General features: G+C 41.0%; 1 protein-coding gene across 2 annotated transcripts; it reads right to left on the bottom strand.

The window, feature by feature from the left end:
- Positions 1-95: 95 nt before the first annotated feature.
- On the bottom strand, positions 96-21,093 carry PARVG (parvin gamma). Of its 2 annotated transcripts, XM_054631903.2 has the most exons (13): positions 20,960-21,093; positions 16,050-16,151; positions 15,487-15,551; positions 12,587-12,689; positions 11,516-11,656; positions 11,006-11,121; positions 10,078-10,133; positions 9,172-9,194; positions 7,166-7,227; positions 6,986-7,054; positions 6,035-6,136; positions 2,473-2,545; positions 96-522 (listed from the first exon to the last, which is right to left on the bottom strand). In XM_054631903.2, exons 2-13 carry the CDS (start codon positions 16,126-16,128, stop codon positions 443-445), a joined length of 969 nt encoding a protein of 322 aa, XP_054487878.2. In that variant the 5' UTR covers positions 16,129-16,151; positions 20,960-21,093; the 3' UTR covers positions 96-442. The 2 variants fall into 2 exon arrangements, with proteins under 2 accessions (XP_054487878.2, XP_077034526.1); XM_077178411.1 differs by lacking the exon at positions 6,986-7,054.
- Between the last annotated feature and the right edge of the window lie 421 nt (positions 21,094-21,514).

The following is a 21,514-nucleotide window of genomic DNA, read 5'->3' as shown; positions in this document are numbered from 1 at the left end:
GGGTCTTTCTCATCTCTAGTTTTCCAAATGACTTCCCAAAGCAGGAAAATGGGGAGGATGCAACAACTTTCAAAGTCACCTTCAGGAGCAAAGAATACAGGGCCCAGAAAAAACACACATTTAATTTCTTTGCAGCACAGGGAGGGACTCAGAGAATACAGAAGGCAGGATCTGGAATAAGAGCTACAGCCCTAGAGTAACACCAGCTGTGGAAACACATTTACAGTTGCTCAGGCTGTGTATGTGAAATCTTGCATGAACAACATATTTGCTATACAGTGTTAACACAGCAAGTGTCAAATACCAGTGCATGCCCAGAAGCAGTTGTAAACAGAGCTGGGAATCCAAAAACCATACCATGATCTGCAAGGGACAAAACAACAACAACAACAAAAAAAAAAAACACCAAAGAAAGGGCAGCTCAAGCTCTTGGCCTTGTTCTTCATGCTTCTTTGGTTCTGTATTTGGAATACAAGCAATACAGGATTCGCATTATAGCCTTCGGATCTCCGTTCACAATATCTGTGGATACACAAACCAGAGACAACAAAAACAGATGGGAAGTATTAGCAATCCCTGGAACAGGATGAGACTGCACCTGCCAAAGACAGTCTCCCACATTTCCCCATTTATAATGTGAACTTGGAAAACTGAATTGCAACAGGAAGCAAAATAGGAACTACAGAGGTAGAAACTAATAATTTATTAAATTAACATGATGAAAAGGGACTTCTGCTGCTGGAAGACAAATAAGAGCAAATAATGCAGAGCAAGAAATTCACTAGCAAAGAGCAGAGTAGATAATTTAATAGGGCTTTATATCTTGAGGGTTTTATGATTATTCTGTGTCAGGAATCATTATTTTTTTGTTGTACACTTTTTTTGTTGACACTTTATTTTTTGTTGTAGTAATTCCATCATGTTTTGCTGCCATTTGATGCTTTGTTTTTTATTGGATTTTTGGTTTTGTTTTGTTTCTATTGTTTGGAAGTTTTTTTTCGTTTAGTTTTCAGCTTCTTTCTTCTTGGCTATATAAACTGCTCTTTTATTTTAAAATCTCAGTGGAAGAGGGTAATGGATTCAGAGGGGTTTCTGTTCTTCTTATGGTACTATAAATCACTGGGAGAAAGACCAACAAAGAAACACTAGTAAAATTAGATCCTTTTAGAGTCTAAATAGTGTAGCTCTAGCAATGACTCCTAAATAGTATTAAATTCACTCACTAGCTGAGGATTTCCACAGTGAAGGTAAAGGACTTGAGGATGCTGGCACCAGTATTTCTTATACTGATCAGCTCTGTGTTTGAGGCAGTGCAGAACAGCCATAGGGGAGGAAGGAAAGCCAAAGGGGAGGAAGAAAAAGATTTATTTATTTTCACACAAAAGGTGGATCTCAGCATGGAGACCTGAGCGCACACCCATTACTCTGTTAATGTTAACATAAATAAAAGCTCTGTAGCTTTCCAGGCTCCTAGCTCTGTGCAGCACAGCAAAAAGCCTACAGTTTGTGAATACCCAGCATGCAAACTGCTGACATCACCAAAGCAGTAGTGGGAAGAGAGAACAAAAGGAAAAACAAAGGAAGCCCTAAATCCTCTCTTTCCCTCTCCATGATACCATGTGTTATGTACCCAACGCATGCACCCACTCACAAATAACTAACAGGGAGCTAGAACTGGAATACTATTTGCTATTTTTAATAAAGATTTGACTTCCTTTTTCAGCAACAAGCTTGTAGAGGAATGCAGAGATTATGTGCCCTGCAAGAGGTCAGACTTCTCAACCACAGCACCACCCCAAAATTAACCACATCCCTCCTCCCATCAAGAGCTGTCACCAAATTTTTCTATGGAGTATTGACTCATCCAAATGTAGCTTGTTTGCTTGTTTTTGTGGTGGAGAAAGAAAGAGTAGCATGCATGTACATTGATTCAGTGATGGAAGCATTCACTTGAATGAAGGAAATCAAGATCCAGCTCCCAAGTCTTAACCAAGCATAACAGCCACTAAAAAACTGTGATTTTCATATTCAGGAGACTGACCCACCACTTTTCTGAGTTTGAATAGAGTGATCAGTGTTTCTGATTTTCCAGAGAAATTCTTCAAGGTATCTTCCCACAGAAACAAGCTTGCTTTTAATGCACTGAAAGTTTTTATGAGGCAGGAAAACAGCTTTGCCTCCAGCTCAGCTGCTGTAATTTCCCTAGGAGCTGTCACTGGTTTAAAATTTAACAAATACTGAATTACTAAACCGTTTAAGTTTAGTGTAAAGTTACTTAACTTATAATAACCCAACTTTTTTAGTATAGAAATAATGATTTTTTTAAAAAAGGTCTTTTGGAGCTGTAGGGCAGCCATGTAAGGAAATGTGCCAGTGTCATTTCCAGAACCTGCTTCCTGCAATTACCTGAAATTTTGCTAAGCTGGGATGTTAGCAGTTCTATTCCAGGTAAGTTTGCATGTCATGACTCACCTTCAGAGTTCACAGGAAAATTCAGAAGGCCTCCCTCTGCTAGCAACTCCAGTGCCAGGTTAACATTGTGGAGCTGTTGGAGAGAGAGAGATATATTAATATAGCTGACAATATTTTCTAACCAAAAAAAGGTTTTAAAAGTATTTCTCTAGTAGCTGAAGAACTGATTCATAAATATGTATTCGTATTCCTCTCCTTAGTTTTGATTAAGTGCTCTTCAGAATTTTTACCAATTATCATATAAAATTAGATGTAAAATCCATCTCCAGCAAAACATATCCCATGAGGTGGGCAGAAGAATCCATTTATTTAAAAATAGACATTGCATGTAAAAGACTTGTGTTAGTGGGGAAAACAGGCTAGATTCCTAACTGGATCTAATGGATGCATGGAGTATATTTCTGGGTATTTTTAAGCAATGTTCATATGCTTACCACACTTGGAACAAATGAAAAGGGAAAAGTTCTCTATATTTCCTTCAGAATTGCAAAGATCAGGTATGATTGTTAGCTACAAGTTTCTGCTGTACTTCTAAAATGTCTATTCACATTAATAGTAGTGATCATATCCTTAATAACACTCATGAGAAATTAAGCCCACGTCTATGAATGAAGGCTGAGGAGTTTTTTTCTCATTTTTCCTTACTGCTTTTTTCTTTCCCTTCCCCACATAAAAGCAGCATCATACACATAAGCAGTAGTTGTAATCAATTTTTTTAAAGTAATATCACCTTCTAACAGCTTAAGGGTAGTTGTGTACTTGGCTGGTAATTAGCAAATTCCCTTCCTCTAAAGGAGTAACAAGACCTGGATGAACTTCAGATTGTCTCTTCCTGCCTTCCCTGAGCTACTGGGCAGTCTGGGCAATTTATCCTTTGGGAGGCTGCTGTTCCTTGTTATGTTGTGACAATAAGCACAGGAGTCTCCCCTGCACAAGCCAGGCAAAACCCCCGTGCTCTGAAGTGAAGCAACAGATTTATGTTTCACTTGGTTCTCTGGTTTACAAGCAACTGAGGCTGCCTGTTTGGATTCAGGTTTGTTTCCTTCCTCTGATAGTCAGCAGACAGGAGAGCTTAAGACCATGCAGTTCTACACAATTTGCTAATTGGAATGAATAAATCAAATGTTTCCTTAGTGAACCAGCACAGGCAAAAAGGGAACATTTCCCTTTCTGTAATATATCGGGGATTTTCAAGGAATGGCAACATGTGCATTTCAAAAAGCATCTTCAGACAGAAATAACAGTAATTCCCCAAGAAAGGGAAGCCGTGAAAATAAGGTGCTTTTTCCAGCTGTGCTTTCTGACTCAAAAGAGTTGGACAGTTTTCTAGAATTTACAACTGGACAGCAGCCAGGACATCTGGGGTGTTTCAGCTCTGGGCCTGTTTTGGCAAAAGAACCAAATTCACACAGTTTTGACAAGCACACGAGCCCTCCATCATCATCATAATCTTCATCTCATGACTGTGCAGATATCACCCCTAGTTTCAGCCTGAACTATTTTGTGATTGTATTCTTTGTCTCAGAAAACACACACATTTCTACATTCACGAGCACCCAGAGCTGCTTTAAAGTTACTTGTAAATGCCTTTTTTAGCAATAAAGACCCCAAAAAAACTTGCTGCAAACCTGCCCATGTGCAGTGTTAGCTTCTTGCACCTCAAAATTGATCATCTCCTAAATTTCTGTCATGAAATTGTTTTGGTTACAAGGAAATGTAAGGTGGATGCACCACACTGATCCCAACAGCGCATGTGGTTGTCACCATTCCAACAACAAATGAGATCTTTTAAATCCCAGCAGAGGCTATGTCTTTATACTTTACTGCACCAATTAATGTCTAAAATAACAGGGAGTTAGAAAGCACAGGAGAATTGAAAGACATGTTTTGTGTACAAATGACAGCTGGACTATGGCTGATCGATATTTTTAGTTGTCATCCCACTTTTCATTTTGTAATGAGCATCAGAGGAGAAACAAATTGGAAATACCACTTCGGCAAACTGTTCAACAGTAAGTCCAGTCCTTAGGAGTAACTTTGCTAAAATGAAATTATTGTACTGAAGCAGTACCCAACCCCATTCTATTCTTCTCTGATGCCAGTGATGGGCAGGGTAGGAACTAGAAAGTCTGAGCTTTGATTTGTACTAGAATTGTACCAGGGCTATCTCATTTCCAGAAAGACATCTGTGAGGCTAGAATAGGGCTGAACTAAAAGGAAAATGGTTATTTATGAATTTTTAAATAAGAAAATATTCTGTGACTTCCTCTGAATAAAGCTAATGGAAATGTTAAAAATTTATGTCCAACTCAATGGGAACAGACCAAACAATTTTGAAAACTAAGTGGAAGAGAAAGGGAAGAGAAACAACTCTAAGGAAATGTTTTGATCATGTCTGATTAAATGCTTCAAAATATATTTTCCCTGTTCTTGGATTTAAAAAAAAGATAAAACAAAAACCAAAAAACCTACTTTTTTTTCCTAATACTTTGAACAGTTACCAACTGACAGCAATAAAATTTTGACAACATTTGAACCTAGGTGTCAAACAATTGTGCTTTTAAACTTTCTGATGAAAAGCTCCATGGGAATATTTATTTGTTAATATAGGACCTCTGAGAATTTTTGTTACAAATAAATATTGCCCAGGGGCATTAACTGTGCCAGGGTTGGGGAAAAGATGAAAGCTTCATCTGTGCAGGGAAGCCGTAATGCAAACCATGCCAGAGGAGAGATTTTCTTCTCTGGCAGCTCTCAAGCAAAAAAGATCTGACACATTTCACTTCCAGAGATTTGAGCACAAAACAGAAAAAATAGCTACAGTTTCAAGATTTTCAGAGCTACTCAGAGACCCAAGTGAATAAAAGCCTACCCACACCAGAGACAATCTGAAAATACCTCAAATATCTCAAAATATATCAACATTCCAGACCTGTGGAGGAGGCAGCCCAGCACACACTTCCTTCTGGCTGGTGACAGCTTTTACTTTTAAAGCACAGATGAAATCTGCCTGGTAGAGGTGGAAAGAGATGCCAAGCAGGTCTGGCTGAGTATGTTACAGCCCCCAGCCTTGGGGGAGGAAAGGATGTAAACTCTCAAGAGTTACCCAAACACAGAAGGGACCTTCAAAATGTTCTGGCCATGTCTTGATTAAGGTATATTTTTAGGGCAACATAAAGGAACTTACAGGGATCCATTTCTGCTCTGCAAGATGTGTCATCCTCTTCAAATCCTGTTTGCAGCATAGACTGGTAGAAGACAACACACCCATTTTCCAGCACACAGAGCCCTGGATTTCACCAGAAGGCTGCAGAAGCACGGCCAATGCCAAACAAGTGCAAGTAACAGGTGTTTGCCTCCCATGAGAAGCTAATTTTGAAGAGGACACTGACCTGTTCTGAGATATTTTGACAGCACTGAGTGCCTGTGTTGGCACTGCCCCAAACCCCCCTCCTGCAAACACTGTGGGCATGGAAGTTCACACACAGCAGCAGCAGTGCAAGCAAGAGGCAGAACACACAGTTTTATGGCTCAAGCTCTACATAATTACAGAACAACCTACCATTTCCATGGTGCTGGCCGGAGTCAGGAAGAAATTCCTTAAATTCAGAAAGTAACCCTCTAGTTGTCCAATTAGGAGAAGTAAGATAACCCCATCTGAAAACTAGATAAGAATTACCTGAAAATTATTGCCTTTAGTAAGCTATTCCAGTAAATGCCATTCTAGCAACAAAGGAATTTAAATGTTACTCAGGCAAGCAGACAGTCTAATGACCCAGCTCCCTCAACCTCTTCCACAGTGAACTTCATATTTAATTAGGTAAGGCTCCCAAATTCATATTTGTGAAAATACAACCTTGTAAAAGGACAGCTATTAAAACAAACAACTCCAAATAGGAAAACACTTCAGATGAGCACAAATGCATATCTATAAATAATAGAAAATTGTGCCTAGTTAGGTATGACAAAACACTTGAAAACCTTCTTTTCTTACAGTTACCCACTGGAAAAGTTCAGAAGAGCACCTGAGTGCTCTTTTCACCAGAGCCCAGGGTGCTCAGCCCAAATTCTCTTGCAATTTCATACTCTAAAGAAGCTCTACAGTCAAGGATGAGACTTTGAAATGTGATGAAAATAAGGCCTTCATACCATGAAGCAAATGCAACATCAACAATCACTAAATACAAGAATCAACTTGATTTCCATTTTAATGTTCTGGAGACTTTTATTTCCATCCTGACAAAGAGAGCATCCTTAGGAGCTGGGCAGACTCTGAAAATTACTCCCTGTAGCATTACAAAAGACAGCATTCAATACAAAGGCTGTATTTTTGCATTAATTATTAGCTTCAGAAACTTCAGAGACCAAAGCTGGGTATCTTTACTTAAACCTGGAAATCATTATGTTGCCAAATTTCAAATTTACTGTAATAAAAAGGAGAATTCCTAATGGTGAGAGGGAACACCCAAGCTGCTGACAAAACATGGGTACCATGCAGCTTGGAGCACGCTACCTGAGATTCGATGTCTTTCACATTTATTCCTAATTTTCCAACATGCTGGTCAACAAATTCCAAAAGTGCCTAAAGAAATAAAGGGAAGAAAGAGGGGAAGGAAAAAATAACTTTTCTAGACTTTTCTAGTATTTAAGCTCAGCCTAACAGATTTTGATGTCTATTTAAAAAGTAAATTACCTTTTTTACAGCATCCAGTTTATCTGGATCACAGCTAAATAATTCATCAAAGGCATCATCTTCTGTATCAAAACAACATTAATTGGTTTCATTTTTAATAACTGAGAGATCAGAGCTTTAATGTGGCTACAGAAGGAGAAAGGTATTTGCAACTTACAATCCAAGGAGGAAAAGAGTAGCAGGGAGGCAGACAAAGATGCTGCTTTTATATTTATCAGAGGACAGGATGACAGGCTTCCCTTCAGCCTGACCACATCAGAGAAAACAATTTACTTCATTCAGTTCTGTAATTTTCTCCTGCAGAGGTTCTCAGTTTGTGCTGCCACCAGTCTGAACACTGGCTAAGTTTCACAATACTATGGTTTATTTCTTTTCACTTAGGTGTTTTTTTTACCCTGAACTTCTGAGATAAAATGCAGGGAGCAGAAGAGCTGTGTGTTTTACTGCTCTCCTCAAACAGAAATGTCAGTTACACCAAATTTGGAGAAAAATACCAATCCTCCTTCCTTCAAAAAACCACAAGCAAGATACGGAGACTCTGCCCTTCCTCTGAAAAAGAGACCTCAAAAATGGCCAGTTCTGCCACCCAGTTTAAAGTGGGTGAAGAGCTGGTGCCAGCAGAGCTGTGCCAGAGAACTAGCAGGAGTCTAAAACTTCCAAGGAAATGAAATCCATCCAAGTCCCAACCTTCACCTCCCCTTTCTGCCCAGGTGCAGCAAAAACAGGATCCATCTCCTCACCCAGCCACAACCTGGCTCTGGTTCAAGCATGGGCAAAATATTTGACACTCCCCGAAAAGGAGAGGCTCTCTGGCAGCTCAGTTAAATGGAGAACCAGCTTCTACAGCACAGGAAAGCAGAGGCAGCTTTGCTTAAGGGAAATTCCTCCCAAAAGATAGTGACAGAGCAGCCTCCTTGGTGAAAGGGATTCCTCTTGTTTCTCTGTTCTGCGGGTTGCTGCAGGAGCAATGCCAGGGAATAGGTGAATCCATCAAACAAATCAGAGAGAGCCCTCTTCTGGAGCCACACTTTGGGATTTCTCTCTTTGCTAAGAAAGCTGTATCAAAAATAGAGAGAGAGCATCTTGAAGAGTGAATTGCAGATTTCTCTTCCCAGCAGAATCAGCTCACGACGAGAAACACCTAATTATGGGTTAGGGTTTTTTCTTCCTTTTTTTTTTTTTTTCTAGTTTTATTTTCCTTTTTTTTTGCTTGGGGCAGGGGGTGAGAGTTGGAGTTTTTTTCACAATTTCAGCCCACACTATAGAACACTCAGTGGAATAAGTGATAAACAGATATTAAATTATATCATTTGCACCTCTGCAAAGGATGAAAATGCCAAAATAAAGGACACAGAAGAGAATTCAAACCATTCCCTTGGTTCTCTAGGGGTGCAGTGTGCTCCTTTGCATCAGGGAAGAGCAGCTCACACTGAACCTGGAGCATGTGCCCAGACCTTCTGGAGACTTTGCCCACGGGGACATTTTTCACCTCAAGTGTTTCCCAGACCTCAAAATCCCTAAGGGTAAAAGCTCTGGGGAATGTTTGACTGAGCTGCCATCCACGACGCAGTACCAGTGGATTTCAAAATCTCATTTGCAAACTGTGGGAAGGAAAGTACAAAACCTGGTAGCAATGAGAAACACAGTTCTGAAACCTTTATAAATAGTTCCAACAGTGAACATGGTCCATGCACAAATCCAAGCTGGCATTTTGCCTCCAGCCAGGTTTCTTTTTTGGGTCATCAACCCACTTTCATGCCCTGTCTCCCCTCCCATCTGGTGCCTGTAGCCCACAGGCAAAGTGACCACCCATTTTCCAAGCTGTATTCTGTTGGTATGAGCAGGCAGTAACAGAAGACATTTGGAGAAAAACACGAGGAAAAATCCATTAATCTCCATTAACTTTAGTGGGAGCATACTGATTTTATCATGGGGTAAAAATGGATCAGGACATGGTGTATAAAAGCACATAACAAAACACTGAACTTGGCAATGCCAGCACTTACTTGACTGCGCTTCTATATTCTCTCTGGAAGTGCAATAAAAAGCAAGAATTAGAAAAATGATTCAGCAGAGCTGATCTTGTTCATAAGCTTTGCTTATCTGCTGTCCTGTAAAGCAGGAGATAGAGTTCAAAGTGGCATTAACTTTATTTCAGAGTGACTTTCCAACAGACATTTTTAAGTAGATTGTATATCTGTGTAGGGTCTTGGAAACATATGAGATTTTAACTGGCCCACACACCAATGAACATTTATTTTACAAGCACAATACTCAATATCCTCTTCCAAAAAGCTGCTCATGGTATTAGAGCTTGAAGATGTTTTGGCATATAAAAAATGACAGTAGGAAAATCTGTTTACAGTTCTTAGAATGATGTGCATGTTTTTTTGGTATATAAATGGTATCCTATTAAACTCCTTTAATAATGGCAATACCTCACACACTCAGCAAGCTAAAACATTTCTTTCACAGTAAAATAAGAAAATAACAGCCTCCTTTCTCCTTATTTATAAAAAAAAAACAGCAACAAATTTAAAGTAGGTTTAAACCTTTGTGGCTTTAGAAAATTTCCAGTTTAGTCTGGCACAGGTAAATTTACAGTACCGAAATGTTATTACTATATTTGCTATGAAATTCCCTGGCAATAACAAATGCTAAGTTTAAGGAATAATCATACATATTGTTTTATATATATATAGAATAAATAAAGGTATTGCACCATAATGCCAAACGGGAAGAGGGGAATAAAAAAAAGAGAAGAAATCAGAGAAACAGCTCACATGCATTTACCTGCCTAGGCTTACACCTTTTTCATCATCATGATCCCAGCTACTTTTTGCAAGGGGGAACACACCCACAATGTTTCTTTTCTGATTGACAGTGTAAAAAACAGATATGTCCCCACTTACTTGTTTTCTGTGATATATTCCACCGCATTCGATGTCTTTAATCCTCCAGAGGTGACCTGTTGAAAGGACAGTAAACAGTGTTGGGTTTGTCACACAAAAATATTCCTTAAACAAGCTTTCATGACCTGTTTGCTGCCTTAAATGATTATCAGAGGGTACTCAGTCAATAACTCCAGTACAATTAGTACAGATACTTTGAGAGATTTCTGCTTCCTTCTGCTCTCTTCAGTCTCAAACAGGAAATCTCTTACTTCCTCATCAGAGGAAGTCCTTGGTGTTTGCTGCTCTTCCCTTTCATGCAGTGAAAAACATTGTGTTTACATACACTGGTGGTGTAATTTTTGCAATTATAAATATTTAAATATATTTATTGTAAATAAATATAAAATAAATACATATTATAAAATATAATAATAAAATAAATAAATCATCTCCTACAGTCTCAGAACAGACTTTAAGAAACAAAATAGAGAAGACATGTAGATATCTGCTTGTAAAGAAAAATACCAAAATGTTACCCTAACAGAAAGGGAGTAAAAACTCCCATCACCTAAAGAAAGAAATATTCAGCATCAAAAATACTTAATGATTTATGAATACAATTTTCTATTTTAAAATATTTAGAGACAGTAACACTAGAATTTCTTCATTTTCTTCTTTACAGAGGTCAACATCTGCTTTCAGTTTCGACCATTCCCTTGTTTGGCTGAGGAAGAAAAACAGCATAGTGCTTTTCCCCTTTTAAAGACAGAGTATCCAAACTGAATACTCAATCTAATCCAACAAACTCAGAAATGGAAAGGTGTGGTTCACAGAAAATACGAGTATCTCTTTCACAGCTGCACACACATTTCTTCTAATTCTAAGCAGGTTAGCATTGTGAAAGGACTCTAGGATCTACTGTAACAAATACTGAAACTACAAATACCTCGATGGTGATTGTCTCCACTTGAACATTTGGAGGCAGAGCCAGGGTGGGTTCAAAGTGCTTTGCTATTGCAACAAGAAGATGCAGCGTGCTCAGTAAGTCCTTTGCTAAGATAGCTATAAAGGAAGAAAACAATGCTCAGTGTGCAAAACCTGTGAACTTCCCTCCAACATCATGAATTCTCCCTGTGCAGAGAACCCCAAAGTCACAGAGAGCCATAACACTGGTGGGACACCAGATTGCAGTTTGTATAATATCAAAATTTAGCAATAGCACAGCTTAAAAGTGAGATATACAGGGAAGCTGAGGGCTCTTAAGTGATTCACAAGCCGCACACTTAGAGGAGGCAGACCCAGGCAGGTCAGATATTTCTGTCTCACTTTTGATTCAACTAGTAATTGAAAACAGGTTGTTTAATTACTGTTCTGGGAGCACATTGCCTTACAGCAGCCTTATAGCACAAGAAGCCTGTGATGAATAATTTTTCTTCGATTTCACTTCTGCACCTACATTCCACACTCCATTTCAGCTGACTTTCTTCCAGTTGCAAACACTTGGCCACGACTTCCAGAATCACTGAGAGTTTCTTTCGCTGTTTTTTTTCTGTTAATGCAATCTTCTCAACATCCAGCCTGAGAGATCCTAAATTTTCTTTTACAGAGGATCCATAGGAAGAAGAAGGATGTATTTTAACATTATTGTAGGGAAAAAGAAAATAATTAGAAACATAAAATGACAGTGGAGCACACAAACTCTTGTTTTGAATGTGCAGTATCAATTAAGAGCTCTGCAAAAGGGAGAGGACTCAAGTCACTCCTTTTAGCATCATCCCCCAGCCCTAGCTCTTTCCATTTCTTCTACAGAAATCCAAGGAGTGAATCTTTTCTGTAGATAATGTACAAAGTCGATATCAATTCATGTATAGAAGTTCATTGCTCAGGCAAGTAACTATGAAAAATCAGCCAGTCCTGCTCATGCTGCTGCTCTCAGCCCTGGTGGAAAGGAAATAGATTTAAAAGGCTACCCCAAGGAGAGTAAAAAGGGAAAGAAAAATGTAGTAGGGACAGGAGAGATGGAGAAATAGGTAACAGACTGTTCTAGGAGGCCACATCTTTATACAAGCACCACATAGTGCCAAAAACCTCTTAGATTTTACCAGTTCCAGAACCAGAACAGTTCTTTGGACCCAGCTTTTAATTTATTTTTTTTTAAATGCAGGAAAACATATATTGCAGTGCTGATTCCATCCAATGTTTTTGGTAGCACCACAAGCCACCTTTGTGTCCCTGGTTTATGTTCCTGGTTTGTGTTCCTCCTTCATTTCAGAAGTGCTGAATTTCACACTTCATAGTTAACCTTTCAATTATGTCAACTAGCAGCTATTAAGAATTTCTTAGAAGTAAAATAACCATGTGAAACAATAATGGGAATTTGTTCAGAATTGTGATTATCACAGCTGGCCCTCAGTGCAGTGAGAAGTGATGACAGGTCCCTGCTACTGTGATTCCTGAGGTTTATTCTCTGATTGGAAAGCTCCTCCATGAGATGTCTGCAAGAGCTAAACTCAAAGGACCAGCTCACCCAGGAGATGATGAAGTACCAGCCCATCATACAGGTCTTCTTCCAGACTTTTAACTACTATGTGTTCCTCTTTCAGAGTTTTGTTGATCCACTCAGTCAAGAACTGCAGGGGAAAACAAAGCAATTATAATCCTGTTGTTCAGACAGCACAGCACTCAGTGCTATATTTTGTTTCACCTCTCTCTTCAGTCCCTTATCTCAGATCTTGGTTTGCTTTCAATCTCCACTTCCTTTGTCCTTTTTGGTTGTTTTCTAAAGGGTTAGTTTTTCCTAATAATCAAGTGAGACAGACATCTTGCTATTTACAGTCTGAGGAATTATGTTATACAGCTTGAGAAAGAGACACTCTACCCGCATCCACCAGGGAAAAGGCTGCACAGTACACTTCCCATCCCCTGCCTTCATCCCACATCACAGAATTCACACAAATTCAATTGCCAGGCAGAAGTTTGTAAGAAAAAAAATCTTGGCTCATTCTGTGGGTAGTTTCTTGTACTCATCCACACTATTAGCACTCCTTCCTCTCATCCCCTGATTTTGTTTTCTTTTTCTTTCTGCAATATTGTACCACTCAATCCCCAAATACCTCCTTGGAACTTTCTTACATGGTAGTCCTCCCACTGGCCTTTCAATATCCTTCCTGCCTTTGCAAAGGGGAAGCTGCTCAGGAAGCCAAGGTCTGGCTACAAAAGGAGAGGAACCACATGTGCTTCTAGATGGAAGAACAAAGCAGTTCCTCAGTGCTTCTCCAAGCATGTGTTTTATTCACATGTGTTGAGGGAAAAGGAATATGACCTGGTGAAGCAGAACAGAAAAGCAGTAGCCCCAGCTGTCTGCCAACATGAGCATCCCTCTTGTAAGAGGGAAGGGTATTGCTTTTATTGCTGTGATTGTTATGAGTGAGTGTCTGGAGTGGATTATATCCTTCTCACTTGCTGTAAACAGAGGAGAAAATTCGTACCAGATTCCTGTAAGCTCGCCAACATTAACAAAAATGTAAGAACAGTTTGAAAAGTCTCTGAGAAGCTTGAAACTGCACAAGAAATAAAAAAGCCTGAACTGGGAAGCTGTCAAACTGTAAAAGGCATCCTCAGCTAAGAAATAACAAGAGCAGAAAGCTGTGCTCTTCAGCTGATGCTTGGTGACTCTTTGGAGGTGTGAGGGGTAGAGCAGAACCCTGAACACAAGAGTCCAGCCAGAAGGAAGTCAGAAAAGCAGCAAGCACTGCTGAGCAGCCCTATGGCATCCCTCCTTTGCTCTCCCAGCCTGCAGCTCACACAGTTCTGCTTTCTGCCCAGTTGTGGGGGCCCCACTCAGCTGCAGAGCAGATCCTCCTGTCTACAAATGAGCAAACAGGGAAAGGAGAAAAGGAATACTTTGTGAAGTTTGCTGCTGGCTTCCAAATTTAACCATCTTCTATTTTACATGCAGCTGGATATTTATAGCAACTACAGGAAGCCATTTCGTATTTCTCACTTCTCCAAAGCCACTTCAAAATGAAAATGCAGTGAAAGTTCTCTCCCCAGTGAGTTTCTTTGCTTCCCTTGTTCTTCCCTAGAAGATTCCTCCCTGTCCCTGTCTCCATCCCAAATGTTTCTCTAGAGAAGCCATCAAATCTTTAGATTAGGAAGGCAATCAAGGGGCACTGACAGAAACCTAGAGAACTTTGTCTCCCTCAGGACACAATTTCCATCTCCTCATCACCCAAATAAAAGACATTAGACAGTGATGAACATCATTTCAGGAATCTCTGACAGGAAATGGATTAATCACTGAAGTTCACAGAAATTTTCATAACTGAGGAAAACTCTTGATTTTTGGTAATCTCAAAATAACAAATCCAGTCTTTCTGTAGACAACATAATGGATTTTGCAGCACCACTTTTCAGGCTTTCCCTTTGGTATAACAACATCATGAAAACCTGACACAAAATCAAAACTTTTTGATCAAATGTGCATGAATACCTAATATAGAAACACACCTACCTACATGTTTATAAATGCTACAAAATGCAAACAACAGCACATATCTTAAGCTGCTTCTCATAATATTTATAACAATTTCAGCACCTCTATAATGCAAGGAGTGCATAAGACACATGCCATTTTTCTTCCAGGAAGTTTTATTATGTGGACTGTGTCATTAGAGAAATTGAAACAGTGATTGAACTCACTGGGGAGACTTTCAAAATTAGATGGAAATAAAGGACTTGCCTGTGGAATAGGACTCATCCTTCACAGTTACCTCAAGAAGGTAATGCACCATAGAAGGGCCTGAAAGCTTTCATCCTGAATTCCTGGTAACTTGCATACTCTTCATTCCATCCCCCTCTGCTCTCTGCTAACCTTGCCAGCTGAGCCAGCTGCTGGTGAAGGCTGCTGCAAATCAGTAGAGGACTCCTAAAAGTTACCATGGGATCAGTGCAGCAAACTTGCACCATATCTCTTTTTAGTCACAGCAAATGCTGACACTTCTGCTTGAGATCCCAAGATTTCCAAGAATCCCTGGATTCTTGTAGCTGCTACATTACCATCACAATGAAAGAGCAACTGGGTGCTTCTGGTGTGGCTCACGAACACAGCCCAGGTTAGGAGAGGTGTCACATCAGAAGCCACTCAGGTTTGTATCTGCACTCCACACCCAGCAGTGCTCACTGCATTGGAAGCTTGATCCTGTATGGCCTCAGCCACCCTGATGCTGTCCCGGAACAAAAGTTTGGCTTCCTTTGTGTGAAGCCCAAATGCCAAAAGCAGAGTTCATTCCCATCTGTAGAGATTGGGGACTAGGGTCAGAGGGCTGGGCAATTTACAGGGCTGAAAGAGGTTAAAGAACCAGGTTCTTTGTTTGCTTTAGCACAACTCGTGGTGAGGGTTAAACAATGCAGTAAAAGAAGTGGTACCAGTTTCAATTCTTCCAGTTTGGTGTTGTTGCTTGAGGTTGGTTTTATGAGTTTTCTCTTCTCGCCTGTGGAAGGAAGCAAACAAGATCCATCACAGTTATCAGATATGACTAAAGCAAGTGCAGCTAAATCTGCTATCAGTTTGATATTCCCAATATTGCTGATTGCCCAATGTAGAAGCATTTATTTTTCATTTTAGCTAATTCCTTATGAGCAAAAAACTAAAATAGCAGACTACTAAACTTGCTGTTGGAAATTATGCTTCAGTGTACTTCAAATGAGTAAGATCTAGATGGACAATTCTAGAAAGAGGAAAACACACTTAGTCAGATATGTGTGAAACTTAAATTTCAGTTAAAGGACCAGCTGGCCTTTTTTTGATTCTTCATGATCTGCCCCCAAAGAGTCAGCAGCCAAATGACACACACAGGGCTTACTCATTTCTGATACAGCCATGGGATCACTGCTGAAAAATATAGAATTCATTTGTGCAGCACATTTTCTGTTTGGCCCTTCAGGTGATTCTTTGGCATTTTTTCTGTCCTGGTTCATAAAGCACATACCTTTAGCAATGACATCTGCAGTTAGGAATTGATCAGGTGTAGAAGGCTGTGTAAATGCATTTAAAAAGTCTGGATCCATTATCTTTAATCACTCCTGGTAAACTGGTAAAAAACATTGGGGGGAAGGGAACATGAGTAAAGGGACATAAAGATCCAAATTAGTGCTAAGAAAACAAACAAACTGAAGGGGTTTTTTTTATCAGTTACTATTTCATCACTAGCTGCTTTTAAAAAAATCTGAAAATATATTTAAATGTGTGCAAAGAAAAAGAAGTTAAAAAAATTTTTCATTATTTTGTGTTAATCATCAAAACGTAGGAAAAAAAGACCTGAAGACCTGAACTAAAACTTGTTTTAATCACATCTAATTGTATTTTCCCTGTATTAGATAAGTAAAATCCTATTTCAGCTGAAGCGAAAAAAAGCTTCCCTAGGTATTCATGGATATGAAATACCATGAATGCTAGAAAATATAAAAATTATCAGTACTTAAGGAGTGTTAAATCAAGAACCCAGTAGTTATATTACTGAGACAAGTTACTAAATATAAGCAGCTTCCTTTATTGGAACAGCTGGTACAGATGTGGGGAGACAAGGACAGATATTGGCATCTGAATAGTCTCTTTTTCAAATTCTAGTATAGAGTCATAGACTCAGTTAAATTGGAAAAAAACCTCTGAGAACATTGAGTCCCAACTGTTCATCCACCACAAAACCGTGTTCCCAAGTGCCACATCTGCATTGCTTTTGTATCTTTCCAGGGATGGTGACTCCAACACTTCCCTGGGCAGCCCCTTCCAATGCCTGAGAACCTTTTCAGTGCAAAAATTTTCCCTCATGTCCAACCTGACCCTGCCCTGGCACAGCTTGAGGCCATTTCTTCTCATCCCATCATTTGTTCCCTGGGAGCAGAGCCCGATCCCCCCCAGCTGTCCCCTCCTGTCAGGGAGCTGTGCAGAGCCAGAAGGGCCCCCCTGAGCCTCCTTTTCTCCAGGCTGAGCCCCCCCAGCTCCCTCAGCCCCTCCTGGTGCTCCAGACCCTTCCCCAGCTCCGTTCCCTTCTCTGGACACACTCCAGCCCCTCAATGTCCATTTCCTGTCCTGAGGTTCCCAGAAGTGCCCCAGGATCTGAGGTGTGGCCCCAGCAGTGCCAGCCCAGGGGACAGTCACTGCCCTGGCCCTGCTGCCCCACCATGGCTGGCACAGCCCAGGTGCCATTGGCCTCCTGCCCCCCTGGGCACACCTGGCTCCTGTCCAGCCGCTGTCCCCAGCACCCCCAGGGCCTTTCCCAGCTTTCCAGTCCCTCTGCCCCAGCCTGGAGCTGTAGGGGGTTGGTGTGACCCAAAGCAGGACCGGGCCCTTGGCCTTGTGGAATCTCAGAGCACTGGCCTGGGCCCATGGATCCAGCCTGTCCAGATGCCTCTGCAGAGCCTTCCTGCCCTCCAGCAGATCCACACTCCCACCCAGCTGGGTGCTGTCCATGAACTGACCAGGTGTGGCCTTGATTGCCTTGTCCATATCATCAATAAAGACATTAAACTGGCCCCAGAGCTGAGCCCTGGAGACTCCTTGGGACTGGTCACCATCTGGATTTTACTCCATTTCCCACTGCTCTCTGGGCCCAGCCTTCCAGACATGCAAGAAGCAAAATGGTTCTTCATAAACTAAATGCACACTGATTTAAGTGCCAGAAATCAGAATTACAAACTGCAACTGTACTGTGGCCTGCAGAGGTGAAAGAAATTACAGGAGGATGAGGGCTCTGGACACTTAGAGCAGACTACAGTTCTAGCATGAGTAAGAGAACTCATCCTTCCCAACAGTCCAAAAATCTTTGGAAGTCAGAGCAGAGCAGTTGTCATGACCAGACTTTTACTGCTGGGCCACTGCAGGAGAGGGAGAGGGGATGCTGACTGGTTTTGTGGTTTTTTTTAACAGAAAATAAGATGCTCCAGAGGTTCCTGCAGGAGAGTTCTTCCACTCCCTACCCATGGTGCCCACATTGAGAGCCCTGTTTCCTAACTCCTCCTGTGAAATGAGTGGAAATGGGACTTTTAAAAAACAACCCAGAGCATTTAAATGAGTAGTTAATCCTAGTTTTAGGAAAAGAAACTTTCTAAAGTGCACTTCAGGCACCTGGCTGGTGCTGCAGCTGCCTGAAGTGAGGTGCTTCCACCACTCAGAGCAAGGCACCTGCTGAAAATGCTGTAGCACAGAACATCTCCAAAGTGACCTTCCTCTGCTCAATAGCTTTATACACCAAAGAGCACAGTGCTGCTCTGAAGGCTTTCACATATTTCTTACAAAGGCCAGTCAGTATGTTATGAACATGTGTTTTAACAAAAATTTACCAAAGCTGGCAGAATATGAGTAGAAAATAGTAATTGGATGCTTTTGCACATCACTCTGGTAAAACAAATTGGTACAAAATTGCCAGCAAGGCACTAGGAGAAAGGGTCACAAGAGAATTCATTTCATTATGGTGGTGGCAAAACTGAATGCCATCTGTAAAAAGGTGCTTGATTGAAAAAGATAGGAGAAATTGAGTGATGTAGTGCCTGAGGAACAACTGAGCTGTGTGAGATAAGACTGCCCAGATGAAATTAACTGAGAGAAGTTAATTAACAGAGAGCAACCCAAAGGACAACTTATTTTTAAATTAGGTTTCTGACAGCTGTGATGCCTTGGGGAAGTCCAGCTTATAACAGAAATGGCCTGTGTAAACCACAACTTATTCTCACTCAGCTTTGCAATATTCCATTTGTGTATCTTTTACTTCCTTCAACTATCTTTTTGGCCAAGGAACCTGAACATCAGAAGCCACTCTAAAATTTGGAAACCTGTAAGGAAAGGCCTGAAATTCAGAATTTGCAATAAGGTGGCATAATACCCTCTAGGGCCTCAGTCCTGTGTGTCAATCAGAGTTAAAATTGCTACCCTGGGTAAGATTAACTTGCCTGGTATCCAGTCCCCCCCCTTTCAGTACCTTAGGGGAAAAAAAAAAAAAAAAAACAGAACCCCAAAATATATAAGCAGTGCAAGGATATAGAGACATTTCTCCAAAACACTTTACCAGTCTGCAGTTCAGACTTCCCAAAGCAAAGCTGGGGGGCCTGGTCACTAGGAGCTGTCAACACATTTGCTCCCCATGAACTCCCTGCTCACCCCTTGAACATGTGTCTGTCTCTCTCAGCCCTCAGCAGTGAGGAGGTGCAGTGTGGCCCTACATCACCTGAAGCCCCATCTCCTGTTGCTTGCTCTGACCCACCAGCTGTTCCTAAAGGCACCAGGCAAAGACAAACTGATCCACATTTTCCACACCACTGTGTTAATGCTCCGTGTCACTCCTGCCCTAGAAGCCCAAAGCCTCCATGTCCATCTCTTTCCAAAACTGAGCAAAGACAGCCTACAGTTACCCTTCCCTGGAAAACCAGCTGCTCATCCTCAGTGCTCTTTTCTGAGCTTCCTCCAGCATGATCACAACCTTTTGGAAGTGCTAGGAACCAGACCTGCCCAGATTTAGAAGGGTACACTGCAGCATGCACAGTGGTCTCTGCTCCTCTCCTCCTAAGTCCTGCTTGCTTTTTCATCACTGCTGACCCTTCATTGGGAATTATCTATTGGATCTCCAAGATCTTATTCCTACATAGCAACACACCAATGAGAGCCCATCATTTATTTTATTTCAGCTCACATTTATCAGTATTGATTTCCCACAGGCATTTCGGAGCCTGAGAACTGCAGTTCTTCAGCATTTAATAGACCCACTGCTTATTACTCATAATTAGCATTCACAAGCAGCCCTTCATGTGGCTATGCAGCATATTGGTGAAGCCTGGTCCCAGGCAACAGCCTTTTGGAGAATAACATACTGCAGGAACAACACAAAATGGAACATGCTGGGGTTGGGACACCTCCTTGGGTGAACTGTTTAATGAAAAACAGGAAAGGTCAGAAGAGTTGATTCTCACACACAAATTTCCATATTTGCTGCAACCAGCTCCTGCCTCTCATCAGTTAAATTTGCTGCTCAGAGCTGTGGCTGACATCCTGGTTTTCCAGCCCCCATCCTCCTGCACAAATTTTTTTACCAGTAGTTGGAATACATTGTAAGAGACAACTGCTCGAACACTGACTGTACAGGCATTTCATTACAGCATCTTTAAATAAAATAGATGGCAAATTATGGACTATTCAAAGGAAATTGCATTCTCTGAATGAAATGCTCATTCTCTGAGAATGCCCCGGATGTACAGGCTTTCCTTTAAACCCAAGGGGTGTTTGATTTCTTATGTGCCACCTGCAGTGGCTGCCAAGAAGAGAATTGTTCTTAGGCCAGGAGTTAGGCTATTGCACAAACTTGCCATGTCACATCTACTGATAAAAAACTAATTCAAGTTGGGTCAGAGCTCACTTTTCCTCCATGAGCCTTCACAGGGTCTGGCTCCCAGACATCCCCAAAGCACCACACAAAGCACTAAATGGGGGTCTCTGGCTTACAAATCAGCTGTAGAATATTCACAAGGCACTTTCCAATGCTACCAAACTCTTTCACCTGTTTCATTTCCTGTTTCAAAAGACAAAAGCCCCACTCTGCCTAGCTCAAACAAGTAGATCACACAAAGGAGGAGAAAAAAAACAAATGGGAATGTTAATAGTAATATTTCAACCTTTGGGAAACCAGAATTAAAAAATAAATGAGGGGGGAAAAATGCACATTGTGCACCCAGTTTAAAATTTATTTTCACTTCCCTGTGTAGTATCAGACTTCTCAGGAGCCATTTTTGCTTATAAGTATCAGAAGAGATGTTATCATAGTAAGAACAATACACACAGACACAGAAAAAATCCCAGTTAAGAACATTAATTATGAAAAGAAAGCACCAAAGGAGCCTCATTTTCCAGACTTACTATTCTCTCCTTCAGTAACTCTCCAGAAGCTCTTCCAAGACCTTGTCCCAGCAGTAAGGATGCAATTTCTGGGGGTGAGGGCTGAGCCCAGGCTTGGAGGTCTCCCATGCAGGGCAGCACAAAGCACACAAAGGGGAAGTTGTGCCGCAGTGCTCGGCTCTTAAAAACGAAACCATGGTCCCATCCGGAACTTAATTGTGTGTGCTGGTCCCTGCTGCAGAGACTGAAATAAACAGGAACACAAGTGCAGAAACATACAGCCCTGCAACTCCTGAAGCACCAGAAAGTATTAAAAAGATATGATTGTTCTTGGATGGCACTGCCCAGCATGACTGGGCTGATTTGCCTCTGGGGTGACTCACAGAGCACTTGTGCTTTGTAAATAATAAAAAATGAGACAAAAGCCGACAAGATCATGTTCCAATACACCTTTTCTTCGTGCTCCTTCAAGTATTTCATAAAGCAGAACAGCACCACTCTACCTACCTGGCAGAAGGAGAAACCTACAAAATTAATTTATTTATCCTTAGAGAGGAAGTTAGCCACACCAGGGCC

Source organism: Agelaius phoeniceus, chromosome 5, assembly GCF_051311805.1.
Source record: "Agelaius phoeniceus isolate bAgePho1 chromosome 5, bAgePho1.hap1, whole genome shotgun sequence".
NCBI lineage: Eukaryota > Metazoa > Chordata > Aves > Passeriformes > Icteridae > Agelaius > Agelaius phoeniceus.
The sequence above is the reverse complement of the archived record's forward strand: the minus strand, read 5'-3'. Positions and strand labels throughout refer to the sequence as shown.

Excerpts from the sequence above, each read along its gene's own strand:
- PARVG (XM_054631903.2), bottom strand. The coding sequence starts at position 16,128 with ATGGATCCAGACTTTTTAAATGCATTTACACAGCCTTCTACACCTGAT. Across the intron at positions 11,657-12,586 it reads GGTACTTCATCATCTCCTGG|AAAATTTAGGATCTCTCAGG; the intron begins GTGAGCTGGTCC and ends CCTCTGTAAAAG. Across the intron at positions 7,228-9,171 it reads GAATATAGAAGCGCAGTCAA|AAGATGATGCCTTTGATGAA; the intron begins GTAAGTGCTGGC and ends GTTTTGATACAG.